The following is a 24898-nucleotide window of genomic DNA, read 5'->3' as shown; positions in this document are numbered from 1 at the left end:
CGGGAAAACCCGTGTTGCTGGACTGCAACACTTATTGACCAATGTTCAAACCTATTAGTAAAGGGACTCCGGGCTCGCGCGCTCTGATTGGCTGGACTGAAGGCCAAGACCTCCTCCCCTTGGGGCACTGGCGCTCTGGGCTGCAGGAGTTGGGGTGCTGCTCCGGCTACGGCGCGGAGGGACGGCGGCCGCGGCGGGAGGTGAGCGGCTAGGGTCGCGGGGCCGGGTGGCGTGAGGTCCTAGACCCAGGTCGACTGTGAGCCAGGCGCCCAGCTTCTGTGGCTCAGTTTCCCCAGCTCTGAGTCTGTCCCGAGAGTCGGGGACCTCAACCTGACAGTCGTGATTCTGAGCTTGGGGCAAGCAAGCAAAGGGATTCCCCGCTTTGTGCCTCAGTTTTTCTCTTTAAGAAATGGGGATCTTGATAGTACTTGGCTCATAGTGCACTTGGATCTTAGCGTAAGATAATCTACGTAAAGCCTTAATCGGAGGATAATTTTGCCTTATTTATAAATGTGTAAATTGCACACACCTGTAGACCTTGCAAGCCCCTTTCTAGGACTCTGTCCTGCAGAAATACTTAAGTGTGCAAAACGAGGCGTGCCGGGAGTTTTCTGCAGCCTTGTTTATAATTGTGACACACTGGAAACAGCCTAAATGTCCAGCAAAGATTTCTCTCTGGTCCATGATTTCATGTAAATTTCTACCTTTAATGGTAGTAGTTGTAAAAGCTGAAATGAATAACAGAGCCAGTAATAAGCAGCTCTCAGTAACTGAATGATTAGTAGGTGCCAGACACTGCTAAGTGTTTCCCTTGCCTAATTTAACCTTCCTAACAATCACTGAGGTAGGTATGGTTATTTTCTCTCCATATAACATGTGGTGAAGCCAAGGTTCATAGCCATTTAAGTGAGTTAGCTAAGATGACATCACTGGGGAGTGGAAGAGCTGGGATTTGAACGCAGATCTATTGGATGGATCCAGTTGACTGCTGCATTGCCTTTCTGGCACATAGCAGGTGCTGGACGGTAGCTACCTTTTTTGTTATTATAATGGACTTGGACTAGGTTTTCTCTAAGATCTCTTCTGGCTGGTTCTGACATCTGGAGATCTTTGCTCTTCTCACTGGCTTTTCTTTTTAGGATTCCCAGGAGCCATGTTGTCAGAAGGCCTACTGGTGTCTGCTCCGGGGAAAGTCATCCTTCATGGAGAACACGCCGTGGTACATGGCAAGGTAAAAAGCCGTTAGAGCAAGGCCAGGTGCAGTGGCTCATGCCTGTAATCCTAGTACTTTGGGAGGCCAAGGCAAGTGGATCGCAAGATCAAGAGATCGAGACCATCCTGGTCAACATGGTGAAACCCTGTCTCTACTAAGAATCACAAATTAGCCAGGTGTAGTGGTGGGCTCCTATAGTCCCAGCTACTTAGGAGGCTGAGGCAGGATAATTGCTTGAACCCGGGAGGTGGAGGTTGCAGTGAGCCGAGATCACACCACTGTACTACAGCCTGGCGACAGAAGGAGACTCCCGTCTCAAAAAAAAAAAAAAAAAGCTGTTAGAGCCTTTAAGGATTGGGTACCCCTTTTCCCTGATGCTAATTTTGCAAGAAGGTAAAAGGACACCCTGAGGCACAGGTTGGGAGCAGATCAGAGGGATCAGTTTCTCCCCAGCCAGGCAAGAAAAAGGTATCTTCTGCCCACTAAAAGGATTCTCTGGCCTCGCTCAGTATGATAGCAAAAGGATGATAATAAAGCCCTGTGAATGGAATGAGATAACCTAGGAGTGAGCTTTGATGCAGAAGGAAAGAGGTTTGAGAACTAAGCTCTGGGCACTAAGACATTTAGAAGTTGGAAGGATCTAGCAAAAGAGTAAAAAACACATTAGCTCATTTTACTCTTGCAACTATCCCCTGAAGCATACCCTTTTATTATCCAATTTTACAAATATGGAAACTGAGGCTTAGAAGAGAAGTGGTAACTTGTTTTTTTTCCTAACCAGTGTCAGGTGATACTAGAGAAGTGGTAACTTGATCCAAGTCCTATACATCTTGGTAGAGCTTGGTGTGAACCTCTGTCTGAACCCACCCCTGCTGCACTCTGCTATTCTTTTTTTTTTTTTTTTCCCTGAGCCAGTCTTGCTCTGTCTCTCAGTCTGGAGTGCAATCCTGTGATCATGGCTCACTGCAGCCTCCAACCTCAGCCTGCTGAGTAACTGGGACCACAGGTGTGTACCATCTCGCTCCACTAATTTTATTTTTTCTTTCTTTCTTCATCTTCTTCTTCGTCTTTTTTTTTTTTTTTTTTCTGGTAGAGATGTGTTCTGTTTGACACCAAGCTGGTCTTGAACTCCTGGGCTCAAGTGATCCTCCTGCCTTGGCTTCTCACAGTGCTGGGATTACAGATGTTAGCCACAACACCTGGCCTCTAACTGCTATTTCTTATGTTCTTATATTTCTCTTTGAAAACGTAGTCATTATGGGGAAGTGATTACTTGGTGTTGAGAACCTCTGAAATTTTTCAGGCAAAAGGCAAAGTGGACGTTGCCGTTGAGTTGATCGATGGTGGCTGTTCCCAGGCTTAGTGGGAGAGCATGCCAAGGTCGATTAGCAGTGTCTGGCCAGGGCATGGCTGGGAGTGGCCTGTGTGTTCACATTTGCGCTCTTCTTAGCATTGGCTGGCCCCTTTGCCACCCACCCTCAGGCTTACTGCTTTTGTCCTTTATTCTGTAGGTAGCACTGGCCGTGGCCTTGAACTTGAGAACATTCCTCCGGCTTCAACCCCACAGCAGTGGGAAAGTGGATCTCAGCTTACCCAACATTGGTATCAAGCAGGCCTGGGATGTGGCCAGGCTTCAGCTACTGGACACAAGCTTTCTGGGTAAGTGCAAGGAAGAGAAACCAGGTGGTAAGAGTCTTGGCTCTGCACAGAGAGTAGCTGGCCAGGTATTCCACGCTGTCCCCAGGGGAGTCAAGGGCCAGCCATTTCCAGTTTTCTACCTTAACCTCTTAAAATTAGCATCACTCATTTTTTAAAAAATTTAAAAGTGTAAAACAATTCATTGGATCTCTGTGGGCTATTGTGGAAGATCATCAAGGTCTATTGTTGAGTGAAAAAAATGCAAAACAGCAAACATACATATTTCAGTATAAATATGTATATAAATGATAGAAAAAGATCTCGGGGGTGTAGACATCAGATTGGCAGTGGTGATTAGTTCTCCTGGGAGAGACCTCGGCCCAGAGAAAGACAAACGGACATGTTTTAAATGAGGAGAATATTGGCATTTTGTATAATTAAAAGTCAATAAAAGTAGGATGGGCACAGGGCTTAGGCTTGTAGTTCCAGTACTTTGGGAGGCCGATCACCTGAGATCAGGAGTTCGAGACCAGCATGGCCAACATGGCGAAACCCCATCTTTACTAAAAATACAAAAATTAGCTGGGTGTGGTGGCGCATGCCTATAATCCCAATTACTCAGGAGGCTGAGGTAAGAGAATCATTTGAACCTGGGAGGTGGAGGTTGCAGTGAGCCAAGATCTCACCATTGCACTCCAGCCTGGGAGACAGACCAAGGCTCCATCTCAAAAAAAAAAAAAAAATTTAATAAAAGTAAAAGTAACCTGTGGTTATTATTGGAAAAGACAGTTAATACTGGGACATTGTAATTTAAAAATCACCTATTATTCCTCTTCTCCCTTCCCTGACCCCGGTAATGACTTCAAGCATTTTGGCATTAATTCTTCTGGGTGATTTTCTACAGATGGATAGAAAGATTGAGACAGGGAGTTTTCTTGTTTTTTTAACCAAAATTGGGTCAGGCCATATAAACCATTCAGAAATGCCAATTTTTTTCTTTTTTGTGTGAGGTGTGTGTGCTGATTTTTGAAATCTTCAAAGCTTGAAGATTTCATCCACTCATAAGCAGGCTAGCTTTTTCCATGAGTAGATCCCCTGCACCTGCCCCAGAGCTGATGTGTATTTTCTGTTCTCAATTTGCTGTCCGCTCTCTGGGCTGAAGCCTTGCTCTTTGGAACAGTGTTTCTCAGCCAGGTTGGGGTAAATGAGAAGCTTCTCAGGTTTTTCCCTGGAATACACCCAAACCCTTGACACCTGCTTCCCATTCCCCGTGAGAAACCGTCACTCCACGTACGGGGATGGAGGAAAAATTGAAAATTGTTGAGATGGGGTCTCGCTGTGTTGCCCAGGCTGGTCTGGAAATCCTGGCCTCAAGCAGTTTCCCACTTCCCCACCTTGGCCTCCCAAAGTGCTGTGGTTACAGGTGAGAGCCACTGTGCCCCGCCAGAATCCTCATTTTAGAGCAACTCTTTAAAATCTCATCATGTCTTGGAATCACCCAGCAGTTTTTTGTGATTGTGGTTGTTGTTTTTGTTTTTACCAGTACAGATGGACTCCTGGCTCTGCCCCTCTCTTATTAGAAGTTGGCAGTGGTGGTAGGAGTTTTTGAAAGGAGTTCCCTGGAAGATTCTGGGGACACCTCAGTTAAGAGCCACTCCTGACCAGCCTGACCAACATGGAGAAACCCCATCTCTACTAAAAATACAAAATTAGCCAGGCACGGTGGCACATGCCTGTAATCTCAGCTACTTGGGAGGCTGAGGCAGGAGAAACACTTGAACCTGGGAAGCAGAGGTTGTGGTGAGCTGAGATCACACCATCGTACTCCAGCCTGGGCAACAAGAGCGAAACTCCGTTCTCAAAAAAAAAAAAAAAAAAGTCACTCCTTTGGAGCATGCATCTGAAAACAGCCAGCCAGAGCATGTGGAACTTGCTTTCCGTGGTGCACAGGGCCACCCAGCCAGGCCAGAAATGTCCCCTGAGAACCAGCTGCAAGTTGCATATGTCGGCAGCTTGGGGTGGAAGCAGCCAGGTGTGGGGGAACGTGTCTCAGACCACGCCGACTCCCTCGGTGAACCTGGGCAGGTCTGTTCACCCTCTGGGCCTCTGGGAGCAGAGACTTATTGCCTGACTGAGGGCTGGCGTGAGGATCTGACCACAGTGGAGGCGGGTACTGGGGCTGTGACAGAGTGCAGTACGTGGGTAAGGGCTTGTTATTTTCGGAGCATTGGGAGACGTATCACCTTCTACTAGGGTGCAAAGATCTACCATTTTTGCTCCCTCATGATAGTAGTAAACACTGAACTTTTTTTTTTTTAAGAGGCAGGGTCTTGCTATGTTGCCCAGGCTGGTCTCAAACTCCTGGGCTCAAGTGATCCTCCTGCCTCAGCCTCCCGAGTAGCTGGGACTATAGGCACGTGCCACTGTACCCTAGTACTACAGTGGACACCTGTTGGACATTTATGTGTGCTAGGCACTGATAAGTGTGTTCACATATATTAGCACTCTTAGAATTCTCCAGCATTCCTGGGAGTAGGTGGTGTCATGCATCCCCATTGTACAGATTTGAAAATTAAAGTTCAGAGGGCAAGTGGCTCAGGTTACACTTGCTGGTGATACTGAAAGGATTCAGATCCAGGTTTCTTCTAGCCCCCAAATCCAGGCTCTTTTTTTTTTTTTTTTTTTTTTTTTTTTTGCGACGGAGTTTCGCTCGTTACCCAGGCTGGAGTGCAATGGCGCGATCTCGGCTCACCGCAACCTCCGCCTCCTGGGTTCAGGCAATTCTCCTGCCTCAGCCTCCTGAGTAGCTGGATTTACAGGCACGCGCCACCGTGCCCAGCTAATTTTTTGTATTAGTAGAGACGGGGTTTCACCATGTTGACCAGGATGGTCTCGATCTCTTGACCTTGTGATCCACCCGCCTCGGCCTCCCAAAGTGCTGGGATTACAGGCTTGAGCCACCGCGCCCGGCCAAATCCAGGCTCTTAATAACTGTTCCATCTCGATTACAGAGCTCTGAAATATCTGGGTTCTCAGCAGTGTCATGACTTGGCCGTTTTGAGTATATCATTAATCTATTCAACGTGTATTACCCAGCACTTAACCCTTGCCCCAGGCTTCCTGACACACACACACCCAATCCCATCTCCCGGTCCCTTGAGAATTTGGCCCGACGCTCAGGGAGGGATTTGTAAAGGGAAACTGGCCAGACAGGCTCTGCCTCCTTGGTGTCTCAGAGGGAAGCGGCCCAGGTTTCTGCACATCCCCCCGCCTGCCTCACCCTCCCCTTCTGCCCAGGCAGCGCCTCACATTTACAGGTTCTATTCCTGATGATTCTCTTTTGGAGGAGGGAAGTATTTTGGGGGATAACTCAGTACTCCTTTGATTTTGGTTTTATACAATGGAAGGTGAAACCTAGGACCTTGTGTGATTGAGCCAGCATTCAGAGAGAGAGAGAGAGTGTGTGTGTGTGTGTGTGTGTGTTTTAAGACTACATTTTTTTTTTTTTTTTTTTTTTGAGACAGGGTCTCACTCTGTCATGCAGGGAGGAGTGCAGTGGTGTGAGCACAGCTCAGTGTTGCCTCAACCTCCCGGGCTCAAGCGATCCTCCTACCTCAGCCTTCCAAGTAGCTGGGACCACAGGTGTGCATCACCATGCCTGGCTAGTGTTTGTACTTTTTGTAGAGTTAGAGTTTTGCCATGTTGCCCAGGCTGGTCTCAAACTCCTGGGCTCAAGTCGTTGGCCCACCTCCGCCTCCCAAAGTACTGGGATTACCAGCATGAGCCACTGCATCCGGCCTTAACACTACTGTTAATTAAGCGCTTACTACATGCCAGGTGCTGTGCTAAAAAGTTTACATCCCTTATTTAACTTTACCTTCATGACAACCCTGTGAAGAGGCACTGTTGTTATCCCTGTTATACCAAGGAGAGAAACAGGTTCAGGGAGGTTCAGTCACATGGCCAGTAAATGGCACAGTTGGGACTCAAACTCAGGTCTGCCTAAAGCCAATAAATAGACTTGGGTGTGGTGTTCAGACAATAAATTCATGTCCACCCATGTTCCGATTGCAGTGACGAGTTGGTTTTCTGTATTCTGTTGTTTATAAAGCACCTGAGGCCCTCTCACCCACTTGTGTTTGCTTGTTTGCCTGTGGGACAGAGCAAGGTGATGTCACAGCGCCCACCCCAGAGCAAGTGGAGAAGCTGAAGGAGGTTGCGGGCTTGCCTGACGACTGCGCTGTCACCGAGCGCCTGGCTGTGCTGACCTTTCTTTACTTATACCTGTCCATCTTCCGGAAGCAGAGGTGTGTGCGTGGTCTGGGGAAGGAGTCCAGATGCCGCCTCCTGTGGGGAAGCAGGAAGGGTTTCTGTCGTTGCTGCTGGAGAGTGCACATACTCCTAGAGCGGCCACCGTTTTCTGTCCTCACCTTGCCAGACGTAGTATATATGGCATGCCTTTTTTTTTTGAGACAGGGTCTTTCTGTCGCCCAGGCTGGAGTGCAGTGGTATGATCTCAGCTGACTCCAGCCTTGACCTCCCAGGCTCAAGTGATCCTTCCACCTCAGCCTCCCAAGTAGCTGGGAGTACAGGTGTACACCACCACACCTGGCTAATTTTTAAATTTTTGTAGAGATGGAGTCTCACTATGTTGCCCGGGCTGGTCTCAAACTCCTGGGCTCATGTGATCCAACTGCCTTGGTCTCTGAAAGTGCTGGGATCACAGGCCTGAGCCGCCACACCTGGCCCCAGCCTCTCTGTTGTTTTTTTTTCTTTTGTCCAGAACCCAATGGGAAACCTCCAGGTTTCCCTTCCCTTGAGCAGCAGATGCGGGTTTAGTGGCCAGGCTCTGTGCTGAGGACACATTTGGAAATGGCCTGATACTTGCTGTCTGAGGCAGAATTTCAGCTTGAGAGAGGCGTGTCCCCTTAAGTGGGTGAGGGACATTTCAAAATCTTCCAATCTGGGTGGGGTGAGTGTGTGGAATTTGAAGACACACATTCAGTATTGCAGTTTTTATATTTGGGAAATGGGAGAAGTACTTTGTGGAAATTACCAGACATGAAGTTTGACAGTTCTCGGTGGGGGGAAATACACGTAAGACGTAGCGATTCAGAACTTTTGATCAAAAGCAGACCGTGTGACACATGGTTGGGGAACACCGTCTGGCGGAAGAGGCCCCTGGCGAACACACAGTCCTAGCGTGCTGTGACGAGGCTTGCCAGGTGCTTCTGGGAAGGGCTCTAGTTGGATGACCCGGGGATTAAACCTGGTACCTGTTGTCTAGTTGTCTGATTCACCAGGAGTTCCTGATGTTCAGTAGGGACACATTTGGGGTCAAGAAGTCTCTCCCAGTTGAGAAAAGTGGACCGGATGCTTGGAGTCAGGCCTGGGCCTGGCCCCCGGTTCAGTGCTGGCACCCTCCGCCCTGCAGGAGAGTCACGTTTCGTGCCTGGTGTGTTTCAGGACCCTGCCGAGCCTGGATGTGGTAGTGTGGTCGGAGCTGCCCCCCGGGGCGGGCTTGGGCTCCAGCGCCGCCTACTCGGTGTGTCTGACAGCGGCCCTCCTGACCATGTGTGAGGAGATCCCAAACCCGCTGAAGGACGGGGAGCACATCAACAGGTACCCATGGTCCTAGCCTGGCCATTGTCCCTCCCGAGGGGCAGGACGGGGGGAGCGGGGCTTCTCTCACTCAGACCTTACCACCTCCCTGTGACGTGAGAGGTGTCATGGTAGCCATTTTACAGATGAGGAAGCTGAGGCCCGAGAGGCCAAATGTCTGGCCCAGGGCCACACAGCTAGTGCTGGCAGAGCGGGATTTGAACTCAGAGTCCAAGCTTTTCTCTCCTGCTCTCCACGACCTCTGCTCACCCCCGTCTTGGCTCTGTTGGGTTCAAGCTTCCATGGTATGGTAGAAAGAGCTGGAGTCCAGAGCTGGAGGGTGGCGGGTTAGATGAACCCCACCTCTGCACTGACTCACCCTAGGACAGTGGCCTAGAAACCCCCAGAGCCTCCGTGTCCTCCTCTGTATGGTGACAGCAGTGCCCTACGGGTGATTGCCCAGTTTTCCCACACGGCTATGAAAGAAGCTACAGTGAGCTGAGAACTCCACACTGGGGGTGTGTCCATGAGACCAGGGCACCGCTCCTCCTACAGGGCCATCTCCACAGGGCATGTCACCTCTCTGCGTTCCTGCTGGTGGGGAATCACGTGACTCAGGCCTGTCAAGACAGGCTTGACCGTAGACCATCTCTCTCATTAGGAGAATGCTCCTTGGGAAACCATCCCGAGCACAGAGGTGGTGCAGTTTGTCCCAGGACAGGAGCTGTGGATGGGGCCCCCAAATACGGAGCTCTGTCTCTTCCTGGGCTGGTTTTTTTTTTTTTTTTTTTTTTTCTGAGCTTGGTTTTTTTTGAGATGGAGTCTCGCTCTGTCACCCAGGCTGCACTGCAGTGGTGTGATCTCAGCTCACTGCAACCTCTGCCTCCCAGGTTCAAGTGATTCTCCACTGGCCAACAGACTGGCCCTGCCTTTCAAAAGGCAGAGGGTGACTGTGCGTGTGTGTGCACACGCACGTGTGTGTGTGTATGTGCGGGTCCACGTGTGTGTGTGTGTGTGTGTGTGTGTGTGTTTATGCTGTTTCTAACCATTCTCCACTTTCCCCTGAAGTCCAGTCACTCTTTCTCAGAACCCTTTCGGAGAGCAGACCCCCCCACCCCACCCACCCACCATGTGTTTCTGAGTCGGAAAGGGCTGGAGCCCAGTCTCCTTTGAAGATTCTAATCTGAGCTCCCTAAAAAACAAACTGTGCCCTAAAAAGCAAACACATTTGTTGCGGGGGCCAGGCCCTGGACTAGGTCAGCTGCCTGAGTTATCTTCCCCAGCCTCCATTGCTCGCTTCTTTCCCAGGCATGCTGCCACCTGTCAATCCCTGGAAAGGGCCAGCCAGCTCTGGTGTGGTTCCACAGTAGCACAGGCTGGCTGCTGTATCTGGAACGCACCCCCCAACACCTTGTCCACCTGGCTCCCCTTGTCCTTCAAGCCCCCCGTCCCTGATTCAGCCCTCAGCACTCTTACAGAAACACCTGCTTTGTAGTCACATATTGCAGTGTCATGGATTTGTTTGTATTTGAAATTTGAATATTGATTGCTTACTGACCTTCACTTTCTCCATTAGACTCTAAGCTCCAAGAAGTCAGGGACCTTGTCTGTTTTGCTTCCTACTGGGAGATTAGTCACAGGCACCTAGTAGTCGCTCAATAAATACTGAATGAATAAGTGAGTGTATCTTGTTGGTGCCATTAAGTTAGTAGCTAAGAGCTTGGGCTCCAAGTCAGCAGATGTGGTTCTGATATAGCAGTGAGTAGCACTGTGATCTCCAGGATGCTGTTTTACCCATCCAAGCCTCAGTTTCCACTTCTGTAAGAAACAGGATAATAATTATACCTTCCCCGTAGGGTATAATTGGGAGGATTATGGACCATTTCTCAACGGTCCATTTGAAAAAGCATTTAGCACAATGTTTGGCACATGCAAACATTAGTAGTATGTTCACCGATGTTAACTCATTATTAATCATAGCCTCACAGCTACCATGTGAATTGCAAGTCCATACAAATCCTTATTTGACAGATGAGGAAAGAGACTCAGCAGGTAATTGACTTGCTCAGGGCTCCACAGCAGGTAAGTGATTGAATCAGGCACCCAGGCACTGTGACCCTAGATGCCCTGTTTTGGGGGGAACACATCCTGTCTCCTGGTCATTATACAAAGCACTTGTGTGTTTTTTCCATCTCAGTATCCTCAGTGAGATAGACACTATTATCTCTGTTTGGTTTTTTTTTTAAAGATGGAGTCTCTGTAGCCCAGGCTGGAGTGCAGTGGCACGATCTCAGCTCACTGCAACCTCTGCCTCCTGGGTCCCAGTTCAAGCAATTCTCCTACTTCAGCCTCCCAAGTAGCTGGGATTACAGGCACGAGCCACCATGCCCAGCTAATTTTTATATTTTTTACTAGAGACAGGGTTTCACCTTGTGATCTGCCTGCCTTGGCCTCCCAAAGTGCTGGGATTACAGGTGTGAGCCACGGCACCCAGCCTATTATCCCTGTTTTATGGAAGAGAAAACTGAGGGTCTGAGGTGAAGAGGTCGCTCACAGATTCCCAGTGAGTCAGTGGTGGGATGGGCTTCAAAACAGGTTCACTGGCTGGGCACAGTGGCTCACACCTATAATCTCATCACTTTGGGAGGCTGAAGTGGCAGATTGCTTCAGGTCAGGAGTTCGAGACCAGCCTGGCCAACATAGTGAAACCCCGTCTCTACTAAAAATACAAAAATTAGCCAGGCGTGGTGGTGGGTGCCTAAAATCCCAGCTACTTGGGAGGCTGAGGCAGGAGAATCGCTTGAACCCGAGAGGCGGAGGTTGCAGTGAGCCGAGATTGCACCACTGCACTCCAGCCTGGGTGACAGAGAAGATTCCATCTCAAAAAAAGAAAAAAAAAAGAAAAAACAAAACCAGGCTCACTGCTTACTCCATAGCTCTGCCATTGAGCCATGTCATTCTCAGAGGTCACAGAAACACCTTTAGCTTCTGCTGTTTCACGAGGAAGGGAATCTGCAGAAAGGAAACAAAGGCAGAGAGAAAAGAATGGGGAAGTGGGGCCGGTCATTTTGCCTTGTTCTATACTCGTGTTTTTGGTCTGTTCACTTAAACTGTGAGCCCACACCTGGTCTGTGGAAGGCTGCGAGGCCGTGTGCTTGGGAGAGATCCAGACGTGGCTGGGATCAGCCTGGCTCCCCCAGGGGTGTCTGGGGCTCTTGGGGTTTGAATTCATAATGATGGTGCTTTGGATCTATTTGCAGGGCCCTGGGAAACAGTCACACCTCTGCCTGCTCTTCTTAAAGGCAGGCTTGCTTCAGTCGTGGGTGCTTATGCAGAGGTCTGTTATAGTAGTAGTTCCCACCCGCTGCTTGTGGACACCTTGCCATCATTAGACACATGCAGCTAGCCTCTGAGGGGCGGGGGTTCCCATGCTGCAGGGAGGAGAGTGAGGCTCAGAGAGGTTAGATAATGGGCCCAGAGTCACTCAGCTAGTAAGAGGCAAAGAAGGGGCCAGGCACAGTGGCTCACGCCTGTAATCCCAGCACTTTGGGAGGCCAAGGTGGGCAGATCATGAGGTCAGCAGTTCAAGATCAGCCTGTCCAGTATGGTGAAACCCCATCTCTACTAAAAAATACAAAAATTAGCTGGGCATGGTGGTGCACACCTGTAATCCCAGCTACTGGGGAGGCTGAGGCAGGAGAATTGCTTGAACCTGGAAGGTGGAGGTTGCAGTGAGCTGAGATTGCACCACTGTACTCCAGCCTGGGCGACAGAGTGAGACTCCATATCAAAAAAAAAAAAAAATAAGAGGCAAAGTAGGACCACGAGAGTCCAAAGCCCGGGCTCTTTCGACTGCGCCTGGTGGGCTTCAGAGGGAAGGGCAGGTTCAGCATGCTCCGTAGCTAGAGAGGTTCAGCGTGGACTTGTTCTTTCTGCGCTCAAGGGCACACACTCCTATGCCCCTTGGCCTCCCCTAGCACGGCCTTCAGCCCCTGCCCTCGGCTGCCCCAGGTGGCCCTCCCCAGCCCCACTCCTCACTGCCACAGTAAAGATGAACATCTGTGTCTTCAGGTGGACCAAGGAGGATTTGGAGCTCATTAACAAGTGGGCCTTCCAGGGGGAGAGAGTGATTCACGGGAACCCCTCCGGAGTGGACAATGCTGTCAGCACCTGGGGTAGGCACTACCTTCAGTTTATTTTATTTTTGTTATTTTAAAAATTCTTATTAACAATGGTAGGTGCCCAGGTGTCTATGCTGGTTTGGTAGGAAAATGATCAATGGATTCCGGGAAAATAACATTTTCCTATTTTGCGGGGAATGGAGAGAAATCTTGGGGCCCTGCCTCATACCCCGTGAATCAGAATCTCCGGGGTTGGGACTGGGGCCTGGGAAGCCGCAGCTTCCGCAAGCTCCCAAGGGAGTTGCAGGTTCAGGCCGCAGAGCCGCTGCTGTGAAGTTTGCAGACCACACAGGTGGCCTCCCAGATGCCGAGTCCTGGGCCCTGCCTTCACCACGTGGCCTGTCGGGGGATGCTGGGCAGCCTGTAGGGAGGGGACCCAGGAACCCAAGGCCTGGTGAGAGCTTCCTGGCAGGGCTTCGGGGGCCTTTTGCCCTCCTGCACCTTCTGTAATTGAAGCTGGGCTGACTCATTACTTAGCCTCTTTCCTGGATGGGGCAAAACAAACCCAACCCAAAGTTCAACCAAATGTGTTAGCTTTTCCCACGGCTCTGACCCGCTGGTTCTTCTCTTTAGGAGGAGCCCTCCGATACCAACAAGGGAAGATTTCATCCTTAAAGAGGTAACTTGGGGGTGGAGCCACACATTCAGCGGTGGCTGCATCCATGTGTCCAGGGTGCAGAGCTCTGCACGTTTGGGAAGTACCGTAGGGGGCAGGTGTCCCTGGCTGTCTGTCCCCCGATGTGGCCCTCAGCCTACAGCTGCAAGGAAGCAGGGGTGGTGGGGAAGACCTGGCAGCCGGTCTTTCCTTCTCCCCTTCTGCTCTTAAACTGCAGAGATCAGAAAGGGAAAGTCATGCAAGGCTGTGCCCGTGGACCCTCGGCTGCTCACTCCTTCATTCTTGTATTTGCTTAGTAAACAAGAACCCATTGCTTCCTGTGTTCCCGATGCTGCTGCACTGGGCGTAGGACTGGAAGGATGAAGCTTGGCTACTGTTTCCAAGGGCTCTCAGTCTGCTTGGGGAGTGGGGACAGATACACACAACAGTGCCACAGACAACATGAGAGTCACCATGATGGAGGCATGCAGGGCAGAGGCAGGACGGAAGCCTGAGGGAGGCTTGGGAGGGGCTCAGGGCAGAAGTGACATTTGGAGACTCTCAGCCTGTTTTATGTTTCCATCCCTCCCACTGGAGTCATTGGAGTCACAAATGTGCATGTGAGATTTCAGCATCCTCTGTTTCCACCCACCGTAGAATTGTCGGGTGTCAGGAATGAAATACGTAGCAGAGGGGAGCCAAGTGCCTTTTTGGCTGTTCCTTAAACCCTCTATCAAGTTGTGGGGTGGTGTTTGTCCCAGGGCACTTCGCTACCTCCACGGGCCTTTTTGTATCTGTAAGGGTCCTGGGGCTCTCTCTTCTTTACCCAGGGCAGTCTTCATGGATGAGTGGCAGGTCCTGGCCCACAGCCCCCGCTAGCTGGACCACTCCATTAGTGGCTCAATACCCTGGCCTGTCACTGTGCCACACCTGGACCCCTGGCTAGACCTCTGGGATCTTCCAGTTCAGCCACACCTCCCTTTCCAAGGCTGTACATCAGGGTTGTCAGCATTGGCACTATTGCTGTTTGGGGTTGGGTCATTCTTTGTGGTGGGGCCACCCTGTGCATTGTAGCCATCCCCAGCCCCTACCCACCAGATGCCAGTAGCACCCTCAGCACGACAGTCAGAAACGTCTTCAGGCATTGCTCAGTGTCCCCTGCAAGGCAAAATCACCCTTGCCACCAACCTCTGCGCGCCACAGAAGCCAGTAGGAGCGTAAAACAGCTTCCTCGGGCTGCTCCTGCAGTCGTCACCAGGAGATCCTGGAGGCCCAAGGGCCCAGGTGGAAGCTGGTCTGCCAGCTGCCCCGGATCCACATGGAACCAGAGCCGGATTGCGTGGAGGATTCTCAGATGGCTGGGCCCCGGCCTGTCCTCAGGAGCCCATGGTCTGTTGGGGAAGGCGGTCGCTCTAATCATCAGAGAAGAAGAGGTGACAGTGATGGGCATCCTAGATCCCACTGTGAGCCTGGGGAATCATTCATGGAAGTGGTGGCATTTCATTCCTTCAGTGTCTCCTGAGAGCCACTTGTGGCTGAAGCACTGGACTCGGCCTTGGAGCTAGAAGACTGATGAAGACGTGGCCGGACACTGAGTGCACGGTCTACTGGGGGCATCAGGAGAGGGATGAGGAGGCTTTCCAAGTGGGGCGGGCAGGGAAAGGCCGGGCGTTGCTGCTGTGCTGGGTGGAGGTGCTGGGTCTGCAGGCCTAGGTTTGAGTCAAGCTCCCCTGCTTCCCAGCTGGCGCCCTCAGGTGAGGCGCTTCTCCCAGACCTCCATCTCCTCGTCTATGTAAGGGGATCCTGAAGACAAGCAGAAGCGGCGCTCTGAAGTGCTTAGCTCTTTGCTGGCTGAGTTCATCCATCCTTTCCACAAGTATCATTGAGCACCTACTGTATGCTGAGCACCAGGGCCTCCGTAGGGAGCAAAACAAAGCCCCGCCTCCATGGAACTCATACTTTGATGAGAGGGGACAAAAAAGCAGTTGCTGTGTGAGAGCATGTCAGGTGATCTTGGGCACCTTTAGGAAACAAGCAGGGCCAGAGGCTAGAAAGGGAAGGAGGGGGCCAGTTAGATGGGGGATGCGGGGCTGCTGCTGAAGGAACATTGTGCAGAAAACTGAGTCACGCCGCTGTGGGGTGGGGCTGGTCCCTAGCAGAGGAAGCGAGGTGCAAAGGTCCTGAGGCAGGAGCATGCCGCCTGGCATATCATGCAGCAGCTGGGAGGTCAGGGTGGCTGAGCGGAGTGAGCACCCTCGGGAGGGAGGAGAGGAGAAGAGGCTGGGGCAGTGGCCAAGCCCAGATCACTCAAGCATTTCCCCGAGTGGTGCCCGCTGGATGGCGTATGAGCCCGGGTCTGGCGGGGCTGGTGACAGGCCCGTCTGCAGAGGATTTGTCTAATAAAGATGAAGATGGGACACCCAAACTCTTCCCGCCCAGCTGGATGGGAGCATGGAGCAAACCAACCTTTGCTGCCTGCTGTGGGGTGCCACGGGAGCAGATGGCGGCTTCTCGGAGGAGCTGGGGGCCGGACTCCACGTTAATCCCACGGATGGCTTAAGAAGCTTCCCCGCCCCACAACCAAGCGTGGTGCCTCTCTGTAAAGAAAAAATGCATTGTTTGTGAAGTGGATCAAGATGCGGCCTCCCAGAACACTGCCCTTTTGAGGAATGGCTTGTCTTGGAAGGGAAGAGAAAAGCCAAATAGAATGTTCATCTTTTATAAAGTTAAAAAAAAAAAAAGCCAGCCTCCAAGGCTGAGAATCGATATTAATTTCATGGGCTTATGGGCAGTGAGATAAAGCAGGTTTCTGGCAGCCCTTTCCAGCCCTATTGGATTTTACAGTCTTGAACTGTGAAGAGAGCGAATAAAGGTGTCAGGGGCTCTCCCTGTCTCCAGCTGTCTCGGGCCAGAAGGCATCCAAATCCCCTACCCTCCATCCCAGCCTGCAGCCCTCTGAAAGGCAGGGTGGATGGCAAGAAATGTTGGCTTGAGCCCTCAAAGACGGCTCACTACAAGGACAATTGGGATTGTGGCTTTAGGAGGGATTTACGCAGCTTCTCGGGGGCAGGTGAGGACAATGGGGTCACGCTGGAGAATAAGCTCACCGTGGCTGCCTGGGACACATCTGTGTGCCAGGGGGCAGCCGAGGGGATGACTGACTCTCTGTAATGACACCTGGTTTTAGACCAGGGCCGCTGGTCTGGGCACCATCGAGGTACGGCAAGAACGGGCTCAGCGTGCTGGGGACCGTCCTCTGTAACCTCGCCCTCCCCCGCATTTACTGAGCCCGTGCATGGCGCTGCCCACACCAGCCAGCCTGGGCATCTTCCCTCTGTGTGATCCATTTCAGGGCCTGTTGCCTGGACTCCAGCTTGGTGGGGAGGACCCACACAAGCGAACCCTGGCGCTTCCTTGCACTCACAGCCACTTTGAATTTCTCACTGGACGACTGTGCTGGGTTTCACCACCTCCAGGAGCACACAGGCCGCTCCGCCTGCCAGAAATCCTCACCCTTCTAGCTCTTACCCTGGTAGCTTCTTACCCTTCCTCAGTTCTCAGTGTCTACGTCATGCCAGGAAAACCTTCCCGGACCTTCTCCCGTCTCCCCTCCCTGGATCCGGTCCCAAGACCAAGCTGTGCCTATGAGTTGTAGGTCCCAGTTAAAGTTGAATGAATAAATGAGTGAAAAGTCAAGGGTGAACGGCTACCCGCCCGGGGGGGCTGGGTTGGAGGTGCAGCTGTGGCCAGCAGTGGGATCCCCATCCAATGTCACCTCCTGTGCCTCCCTTCTTCCTCCGTATCAGGGTGGAGCGGCTTCCCGGACTGCTCCCAGTCCTGGCCCAGCTCCTGCGTCTTGAGTTCAGTGTGGCCCTGCCTCCTCTTCACCCTGCAGGCCGCCGGCTCTCCAGATCCTGCTGACCAACACCAAAGTCCCTCGCAGTACCAAGGCCCTCGTGGCTGGTGTCAGAGACAGGCTGCTCAAGGTGACTCCTGGTCCCTTCCTGGGCAGGTTTTAGGAAGGCCAGGACACAATTACATTTGGATTTTCGCGGTCTCCCTCTGGCTGCTGGGTTATGGGGGTGTGGTGGGCGGTGGTGGCCCTTGGGGACGTGGTTTTGGCAGAAAAGAAGGTATTGCCCATGTCCATAGCCTGGCCGGGAGGCGGGACGGGGATTCTGAAAACAACAGTGGCCTGGCTCGTTAGGCACCCTGACTTTGCAGCTGGGAAGGCACAAGCCAGGCCCAGAAGGAGGGGTGGTTCCTCAGAGGATGATGAGGGCTCTGGGAACACCTCCCACTGCAGGGGCAGCCGTGCTGCATCTGCCTGCACCCGGCCTCACCAGCCGTTCCTTCTTTTCTTCTCCAGTTCCCAGAGATCGTGGCCCCGCTCCTGACCTCGATAGACGCCATCTCCCTGGAGTGTGAGCGCGTGCTGGGAGAGATGGGGGAGGCCCCAGCCCTGGAGCAATACCTCGTGCTGGAAGTAAGAGCCTGTCCGCAGGAACCAGGGTTGCTCAGTCCACCGCTGTCCAAGGCAGTGGCTCTGCAATCTGGCAGTACTCAGAATCCCCCAGGAACCAGCACACAGGCCAGGTCCTGCCTCTGGCCTGTGCTCTCAGAAGCCCCCGGCCTAGGCCCAGGTCTCTGTGGGCCACACAGGTGTATCTTATTTTCAGGCCTCTTCCCAGGTGATTCTGAGTAATTGGGAGAGTACAGGGAAGGAGGTCAGGGCCTGGCTCATGCTAAGTGCAGTGGACCGGGTTTGGGGTCATGTCTAGGGAGCGCTGGCCCACCTAGGTGGACGGGGATATGGCCGACACAGCATTCTGCTGGTGCAGGGGCAACTTCCTCCTTGCTCTCTCTCCTGCTGTTGCCAACTACATGGGTGCATTCAACACCTAGTTACCAACCGCCTGCTTTGGGTCAGATGGATCCTAACTGTTTTTTTCGTCATCGTGACCGCATTTACCACCATTTGCATAATTCTAGCGTAGAGGTTATGACCTTGTACTTGGAGTGTGATCAGGCCTGTGTGTGAATCCCAGCTCTACTTCTGCTGGCCGTGTGGCTTCGCTGGAGTGTCTTAAGAACACTCAGATTAGACAGGCGTGGTGGCTCACCTATAGTGTTAATACTTTAGGAGGCCAAGGCAGGATCGCTTGAGCTGAGAAGTTTGAGACCAGGCTGGACAACATGGTGAAACGTTGTCTCTACAAAAAATACGAAAGTTAGCCAGATGTGGTGGTGTGTGCCAGTAGTCTCAGCTACTCGAGAGGCTGAGGCAGGAGGATCACTTGAGCCCAGGAGGTCAAGTCTGTAGCCTGGGTGACAGAGTAAGACCTTGTCTTACAAAAAAAAAGGCGGCTTGGAGTCTCGTGGGTGACACATAAGCACACTGTCTGGTGTGCCATGAGCTCAGGGAACCCAAGGGCCCAGCCTCCCCCTGGCCACGGTCCATCTGGCCTGGTGAATATGGACTGACGTTAGCCATCTGGCTGCCTTGCAGAGTAGAGGATCGGGCGGCCCTTAGCTGCCGTAGCCGGCTCTGCAGCAGCCGTCAGTGAAGGGACAGGAGGGGACCCCCTTGAGAGGGGTGTGTGGTCTCCGTGTCACCAGAGTCCCTGCCTCTGTAGTCATTGCCTGCTGCCTCTCAGTCCCTTTGTGGGCATTCGAGTCTGTAGCCCCTGTGCTGAGTGGAAGCTGTCACTAAACCAAGCCTTTTACAAATGAGTTTTTCACTTGATCCTTAAAACCACCTCCCTGTGAAGTAGGTATCTTATCCCTGTTTTACAGATGTAAAAACTGAGGCCTGAAGAGGAACTTCCCCCAAGGTTATCCAGCTAGTGAGTGGCCGAGCCAGAGCTCCAGCCGACAGACTGGTCTGTCCCTTTACTCAACAGATCTGTCATGAGCACCTACTATGTGCCAGGGCAGAGCCGCCGTCGAATTCCTGTGTTTCTGCCCTCATTCCCTCGGTCTTTGTCTTCCTGGCTCTCCATTCCTTCCATGTGGAAAGGAGGGAATGCAGTCCCCGTGAGTGGGAAATTAATAATGATAGAATAGTGCCTAAAATACACCCTGTCGAGCCCCTGGAGAGCGCCAGCGAACAGCACGTTGATTATACATTGTGTGCATTTTTGACTGTGGCAGCCGCTGAAATGTGCAGCACGGCTCCTGGACAGCTTTGCACTCAAACCAGCGAACTGTTCTCCCGTGTCACAACCTGTCATCTGATCCTTGACAGATTTTGGATCAGAATGTGACAGGTGTCTGGAACCTGCCTCGGCAGCGTGACACCTGGCGCTCAGGCGCAGAGGGTGGCCCCCAGAAATCTTCTCTCACATCCAGCCCGTTGGGCTGGCGAAAGGCACCTGGGGCTGCCACCGAGCCATCATGCCTGTCTGCTCATTTGTCAAAAGCGATGGGCTTGGCAGGGGGTGTGGTTTGCGGCAGGCTCGTGGGGAGGGCCACCCCAACCCTGCCTGACCGGCTGTCCCCACGCATCTGCAGAGATGCCTCAGTGATTGGCAACTCCTGGTGTCCAGGCAATCCAGGTGCCCCGGAGCAGAGCTTCACACAGAAGTGTGGGATGCCAGGGGTGCTCTCAGAGGCAGGGTGGGCAGAGCTTCATGTTAGGCAGACCCGGCTTCCAATGCCAGCTTGGTACCTTACTAGCTCAGTGATCTTAGGCAAGTCACTTCTCTGAGCCTCTGTTGCCCCCTTTGTAGGGATGAGGGTAACAGACCTGTGAAAAGGTAAAATGTGAAAATACTAATAGCACATACCTCTAGTAGCCAGGTATTGAACGGAAAACTCACCTTGTTTCATCCTCAGGGCAAGGAAGCAGATACTATTTTTTTCCTTTTTTTTTTGAGACAGAGTCGTCTTGCTCTGTTGCCCAGGCTGGACTGCAGTGGCACGATCTCAGCTCATCGCATCCTCTACCTCCCAGGTTCAAATGATTCTCGTGTCTCAGCCTCCTTAGTAGTTGAGATTATAAGTGCGTGCCAGCATACCTGCCTAATTTTTGTATGTTTAGTAGAGATAGTGTTTTGCCATGTTGACCAGGGTGATCTTGAACTTCTGACCTCAAGTGATCCACCCACCTTGGCCTCCCAAAGTGCTGGGATTACAGGCGTGAGCCACCACACCCTGCTGAGGCAGATACTCCTATGACCCCAATTTATAAGCAGGAGACAGACCCAGCGCAGAAGACCTTGTCCAAGGACACACGACCAAGAAGGGGCAGAGCCGAGACTCGAACACAGGCCTCCTTAACTCCAAACCCCGTGGTTTTTACTTCCTGATGGCTGGAACCATCCTTAGAGCCCCAGCACGTTGTGGGCGTTTGGTAAATGGAATCTAGATACTGGGTGCCTGGGTAGTAGAAGCTGTGAGTTTTATTTTTTCATCCACATGCATCTTGTTGGATTCTTGCAGAGCAGGAAGTTTATCCTGCATAATTGAAGAAACCTACACAAACTGCTGTTTCCCCACTTATGGCCTTGCTGGAGTTACAGCTAGTTCTTACTCTGAAACCAGACCCCGAGGCAGCTGTAGGGAGGCATATGGAGACTTTTTCTTTTGAAAATGACAGAAATCCATTTCAACCAGGCTTTTGCAGGAAAGAAATATATTGGCTGAGAAGCCAATATTGACTGAGAAGACCAGAGGTAAATGGCTTCAGGTATAGCTTGATCCAGGGGCTGAAATAATGTGGTTGGGAATCTGTCCATCTTCCACGTAGTATCTGACCATGTGGCAAGACAGATCATCCTGGCGGCTTGTATCGGAAGTAATTGATTTTAGCAGCTGTAATGGAAAAGGGCAGAGGAAACCCTGGGAGGGCTGTGATTGGCCCAGCATGGCCCACATGCCCATCCCTGATCAGTCACCAGTGCCAGAGGCTTCTGTGACCAGCCCCAGGATATGTGCTCACTGCTATGGTGAAGGTTATGCTCAGCTCTACCCAAGCTCCTTGAGAAACGCTGCAGGGGAGGATTCTTTTACGAGTGGAGAGGGCCAGCGTACCCTCTAGGCAAAGCCATTAGTTGTCCCCAGCCAACAACTGTCAGATGGACAAGGCAGGAACAGGGGTGGGCACGGGACCTCGGCCTCAGGCAGGCCAAGTGGGAACAGATGGAACCTTCTCCCCTAGGAGCTCATTGACATGAACCAGCACCATCTGAATGCCCTCGGTGTGGGCCACGCCTCTCTGGACCAGCTCTGCCAGGTGACCAGGGCCCGTGGACTGCACAGCAAGCTGACTGGTGCAGGTGGCGGTGGCTGTGGCATCACACTCCTCAAGCCAGGTATACCGGGGGCTGGGTGGGCCAGGCTGCCAGCCTGGGCTCATAAAAGGGGTCCACCTGGAGAATTCCCTTGAAAGGAAAAAGAGGCCTGGAAACAGATGTCAGCTCTGCTGTGTGGCCTTAGCAAGTTAATTAACCTCTCTGTGTCTTCATTTCCTCATTGGTAAAATAAGGATGAGAGTCTCTAGCTTGCAAGATCGTCGCCCAGATTCAAGGAGGAAAGTGTACCTAGAGAGCCTGGTGCAGGGCTGGGCTGTGGCCGGGGCTCCTGTCATCAGTGTTGTCCCCACAAGCTTGGGAAGTAACCAGGGCATTGGCACTCTCCAATGTCTGCCTCACCCTGCCCCACTTGCACCCCTTGACATGGTCAGGATGGGGTTGATCTTGCTACAAAACAAAGGGGTTTCCTTCCCGTTCGTCTGGGGAAAGCAAGACCGAGTAATGGGCTTGGCTTAGGAAGCCGCCTGTGTGGTGCCCAGGGGCCTGGCAAGGGGCTTCCACTGGTGTCTAACCACCTGACACCTACCGCTGTCCTCAGGCTCACTCCTGGCCTACAATAGGCACTAAATGTTCCCACCTGCCTCTGTTTCCCTCTGTGTTCCTTGTCCCTTACTCTTCTTCTTTCCCTTCCCGTCTTTATCTCCTCCTCTCTGTTCTTCATCCTTCCTTTCCCCTCTGCTTTGCACTGAGCCCCCTTGGCCTCCAGCCATCCCCTCCCCCCAGTGGTGGCTAAAGGCCTCAGGAGGTGGCCACATCCTCACTCCAGCAGACCCCCACTGTTGGTTCCTAGTTCAGCACCCATGATGATGGTGGGACTTGACATTTCTGGAGTGTGCCTGCTGTACCAGGTGTCGTGCCAGGGACTTTACCTGCATTATTTCCTTTAAGCCTCCCTGGGGTCTGCAGGGGTCGGCATCATTAGCCACATTCCCAGACGAGGAGACTGAGACTGACAGAGGGGATGTCACTTGTCTGAGGTCACACGACCAGCACAAGGCAAGGCCAAGTCCTTGTGCCTTTACAGCCCATGTTTTTAAGTCTTGCTCCCCAAACCCCTGGGGGGTACGAGGCTGGGCATTTCAGTGCACGGAGGGGCTGCAGGTAGCCTCTGGGCCTCATGGGCCTGTTGGCTCAGGTGGGGTCCCAGCCAGGAAGGCACAGCAGGAAGACCCAGGCTTTTGCCTTGAATACGATGAGCTCCCGAGGGAGCAGAGTTGTCAAGGGTGACCTGCCTTCCCTCCCCACAGGGCTGGAGCAGCCAGAGGTGGAGGCCACGAAGCAGGCCCTGACCAGCTGTGGCTTTGACTGCTGGGAAACCAGCATCGGTGCCCCAGGTGTCTCCGTCCACTCAGCCACCTCTCTGGACAGCCGAGTCCAGCAAGCCCTGGATGGCCTCTGAGAGGAGCCGCAACACTGCAGCCCCACCCAGAGGCCCCTTTCTGGAGTATTCTGGGGGCTGCAGCTCGCCCCTGTGCTGGCCAGCAGGCACCCAGTTCCTGACACTGCCGGAGAGGCCCCAGCCGCTCACGATGCCTTTCCTGCAGAGCTCCGCAGGCCAGCGTGGGACCTAGGGAGGCATGGTCCGTGCTCTGCATCCTCTGGAGCCAGCCAAGCAGGGGCCCAGGAGGATCCACTGAGGTTCCAGACCTGAGACGAGAAGGGCTGCTTCCCCAAGCTCCGACGGTCCCATCTGCTTCAGACCCCCGCCTTGGCCTGCCATGTCACTGGCTGCCTGGGTCAGATGCTCCAATGCTGGGGCCCGGTTCCCAAAGCAATGAAGCCAGTGCCTTCTCTCTCCCTCTGCAGGAACTGCCCCGTCTCTCAGGGCGAGGTCCCTCCCTCCTCCAGGAAGCTTTTCCTTACCTCTTGTCCCTCCCTCCTCCAGGAAGCCTTCCCTTACCTCTTGTCCCTCCCTCCCAGAGCACCTGCTGTGTGGCTGGCTCATTCAGCACTTGGTGTGGCCTTCCCTTCTACCCAGCGGAGCGGGGTGGGGCAGGGCGGGGCTCCCCCAGGGGCTGTCCAGGAGGCCGCGGCCTGGTTAAATAAGGCAGGGTCAATGTAGTTTCTTCCAATCTGTACCTGAGAGGTTTGCAAAAAAGATGGCAAAGGGAAAATAAAAAGATTTTGTGTCAACAGCAGACTGGGAGGCTCCAGGCCACCAGCACCTTCCTCCTCTGTCCCTGTCCCCTCTCCAGCTGTTTCCTTCATGGAGCTCTGCAGCAATGGAGGGAAATAAGGGTTTGGGGTCACTTTGTTGTGTGTCTTGGGGATGAGGTGGCTTTTCCCAGGTGGCCCTTGCTAGACAGGGACCGGGACACATCTGCCAGGTTGAGGCTTTCAGTCCATCGGCACAACGCCAGGCTGCTTCTCAGAGGGAGAAGCTGAGCTTCCTAGCTCCAGAATCAAGCACCCACAAGTGCACAGACCTGTGTAAGACAGGAAAGCAGAACTCGCCTCACTCCTGGGCACTCCTTCCTTTCTGAAATTAACTGGCCAGGTAGAGAAAACAGAGTCACGTGTGCATAGCCCGGGTGCCTGGCACTCCCCTCCCCCAACCCCCACCGGCCCTATTTGAACTTTATATTGCAGTCAGCTTGGTGCTTCCCAAAATGCTAGCATCCATCAGTAAACCCTTGTAGTTGGCGCCTTGCCAGCCAGAATCTTTGGGAGCCACGGTTCTGCAAGAGGCCGAGTGGAATGGTGGGGGTCGCCGCAGGGATTTCAGGATGTGGTTAAAGCGACTCGGTGCGCGTCTGCCCTTGGCCACTAGGGGGCAGCTGGCGCCCTTCCCTGCTGTTGTCTTCCCTGGGAGGGTGAGGAGCAGGGGCGGAGCTCCACCCCCACGCTAGGCTTGGGCCGTGCCTGGGGTCACTGCTGCGAACGTGAGGGTGAAGGGAGGGCGCCTGCCCCAGCTTAACTTGAAGAAATGGCCCCAGCATCACTGATGGCTGTTCCCTGCCCCTTCCCTTCAAAACGCAACGCTTAAAGCAGTAGTGTTAATACTGAGCGCGCACCGTGGGCTAGGCGTGCCCATGCATCACCCCTTCTCATCTCTACCCCAACCTCACTGTCACTGCTAGGCTCATCCCCGTTTTACAGACCAGGAAACCAAAGCTCAGAGACATCGAGCCACTTCTCCAAGGCCACACAGCTCTTCAGCATCTGAGGCCAGTTCAAACTGACTCCAGAGCCTGCTCTCAGCCCCAGCATGTGTCTGCTGGGCGCGGCTCTGCATGCAGCCTCACCACGATTCTTCAGCCTTCTGTGCTCAGGCTCGTTTTTCTGGATTCGGATGTACTTCCGCGGGGTGGGTCCCGTTCCCGCGTGTTTTCCTCCCCACACGATTTGAATGAGC

General features: G+C 52.9%; 1 protein-coding gene across 1 annotated transcript; it reads left to right on the top strand.

The window, feature by feature from the left end:
* The first annotated feature begins 133 nt into the window (after positions 1-133).
* Positions 134-23417, top strand: MVK (mevalonate kinase). Its single transcript, XM_012469116.2, has 11 exons — positions 134-200; positions 1140-1231; positions 2725-2872; positions 7014-7158; positions 8318-8473; positions 12524-12627; positions 13207-13252; positions 17124-17214; positions 17598-17714; positions 21390-21543; positions 22791-23417. The coding sequence occupies exons 2-11, from the start codon at positions 1154-1156 to the stop codon at positions 22940-22942; spliced, it is 1191 nt and encodes a 396-aa protein (XP_012324539.2). The 5' UTR covers positions 134-200; positions 1140-1153; the 3' UTR covers positions 22943-23417.
* Positions 23418-24898: the final 1481 nt, after the last annotated feature.

The sequence above is a fragment of the Aotus nancymaae genome, unplaced genomic scaffold (assembly GCF_030222135.1).
Source record: "Aotus nancymaae isolate 86718 unplaced genomic scaffold, 86718_ANA_hifiasm-v0.15.2.pri h1tg000021l, whole genome shotgun sequence".
In the NCBI taxonomy this organism is placed as follows: domain Eukaryota; kingdom Metazoa; phylum Chordata; class Mammalia; order Primates; family Aotidae; genus Aotus; species Aotus nancymaae.
Note: the sequence above shows the minus strand (reverse complement) of the source record. Positions and strands in the feature narration are given on the sequence as shown.

Bases quoted from the DNA above. Each gene is read 5' to 3' on its own strand.
- MVK (XM_012469116.2), top strand. From the start codon at position 1,154: ATGTTGTCAGAAGGCCTACTGGTGTCTGCTCCGGGGAAAGTCATCCTT. The intron at 12,628-13,206 runs GTAGGCACTACC...TCTTCTCTTTAG, and splicing joins CAATGCTGTCAGCACCTGGG to GAGGAGCCCTCCGATACCAA. The intron at 13,253-17,123 runs GTAACTTGGGGG...TTCACCCTGCAG, and splicing joins AAGATTTCATCCTTAAAGAG to GCCGCCGGCTCTCCAGATCC.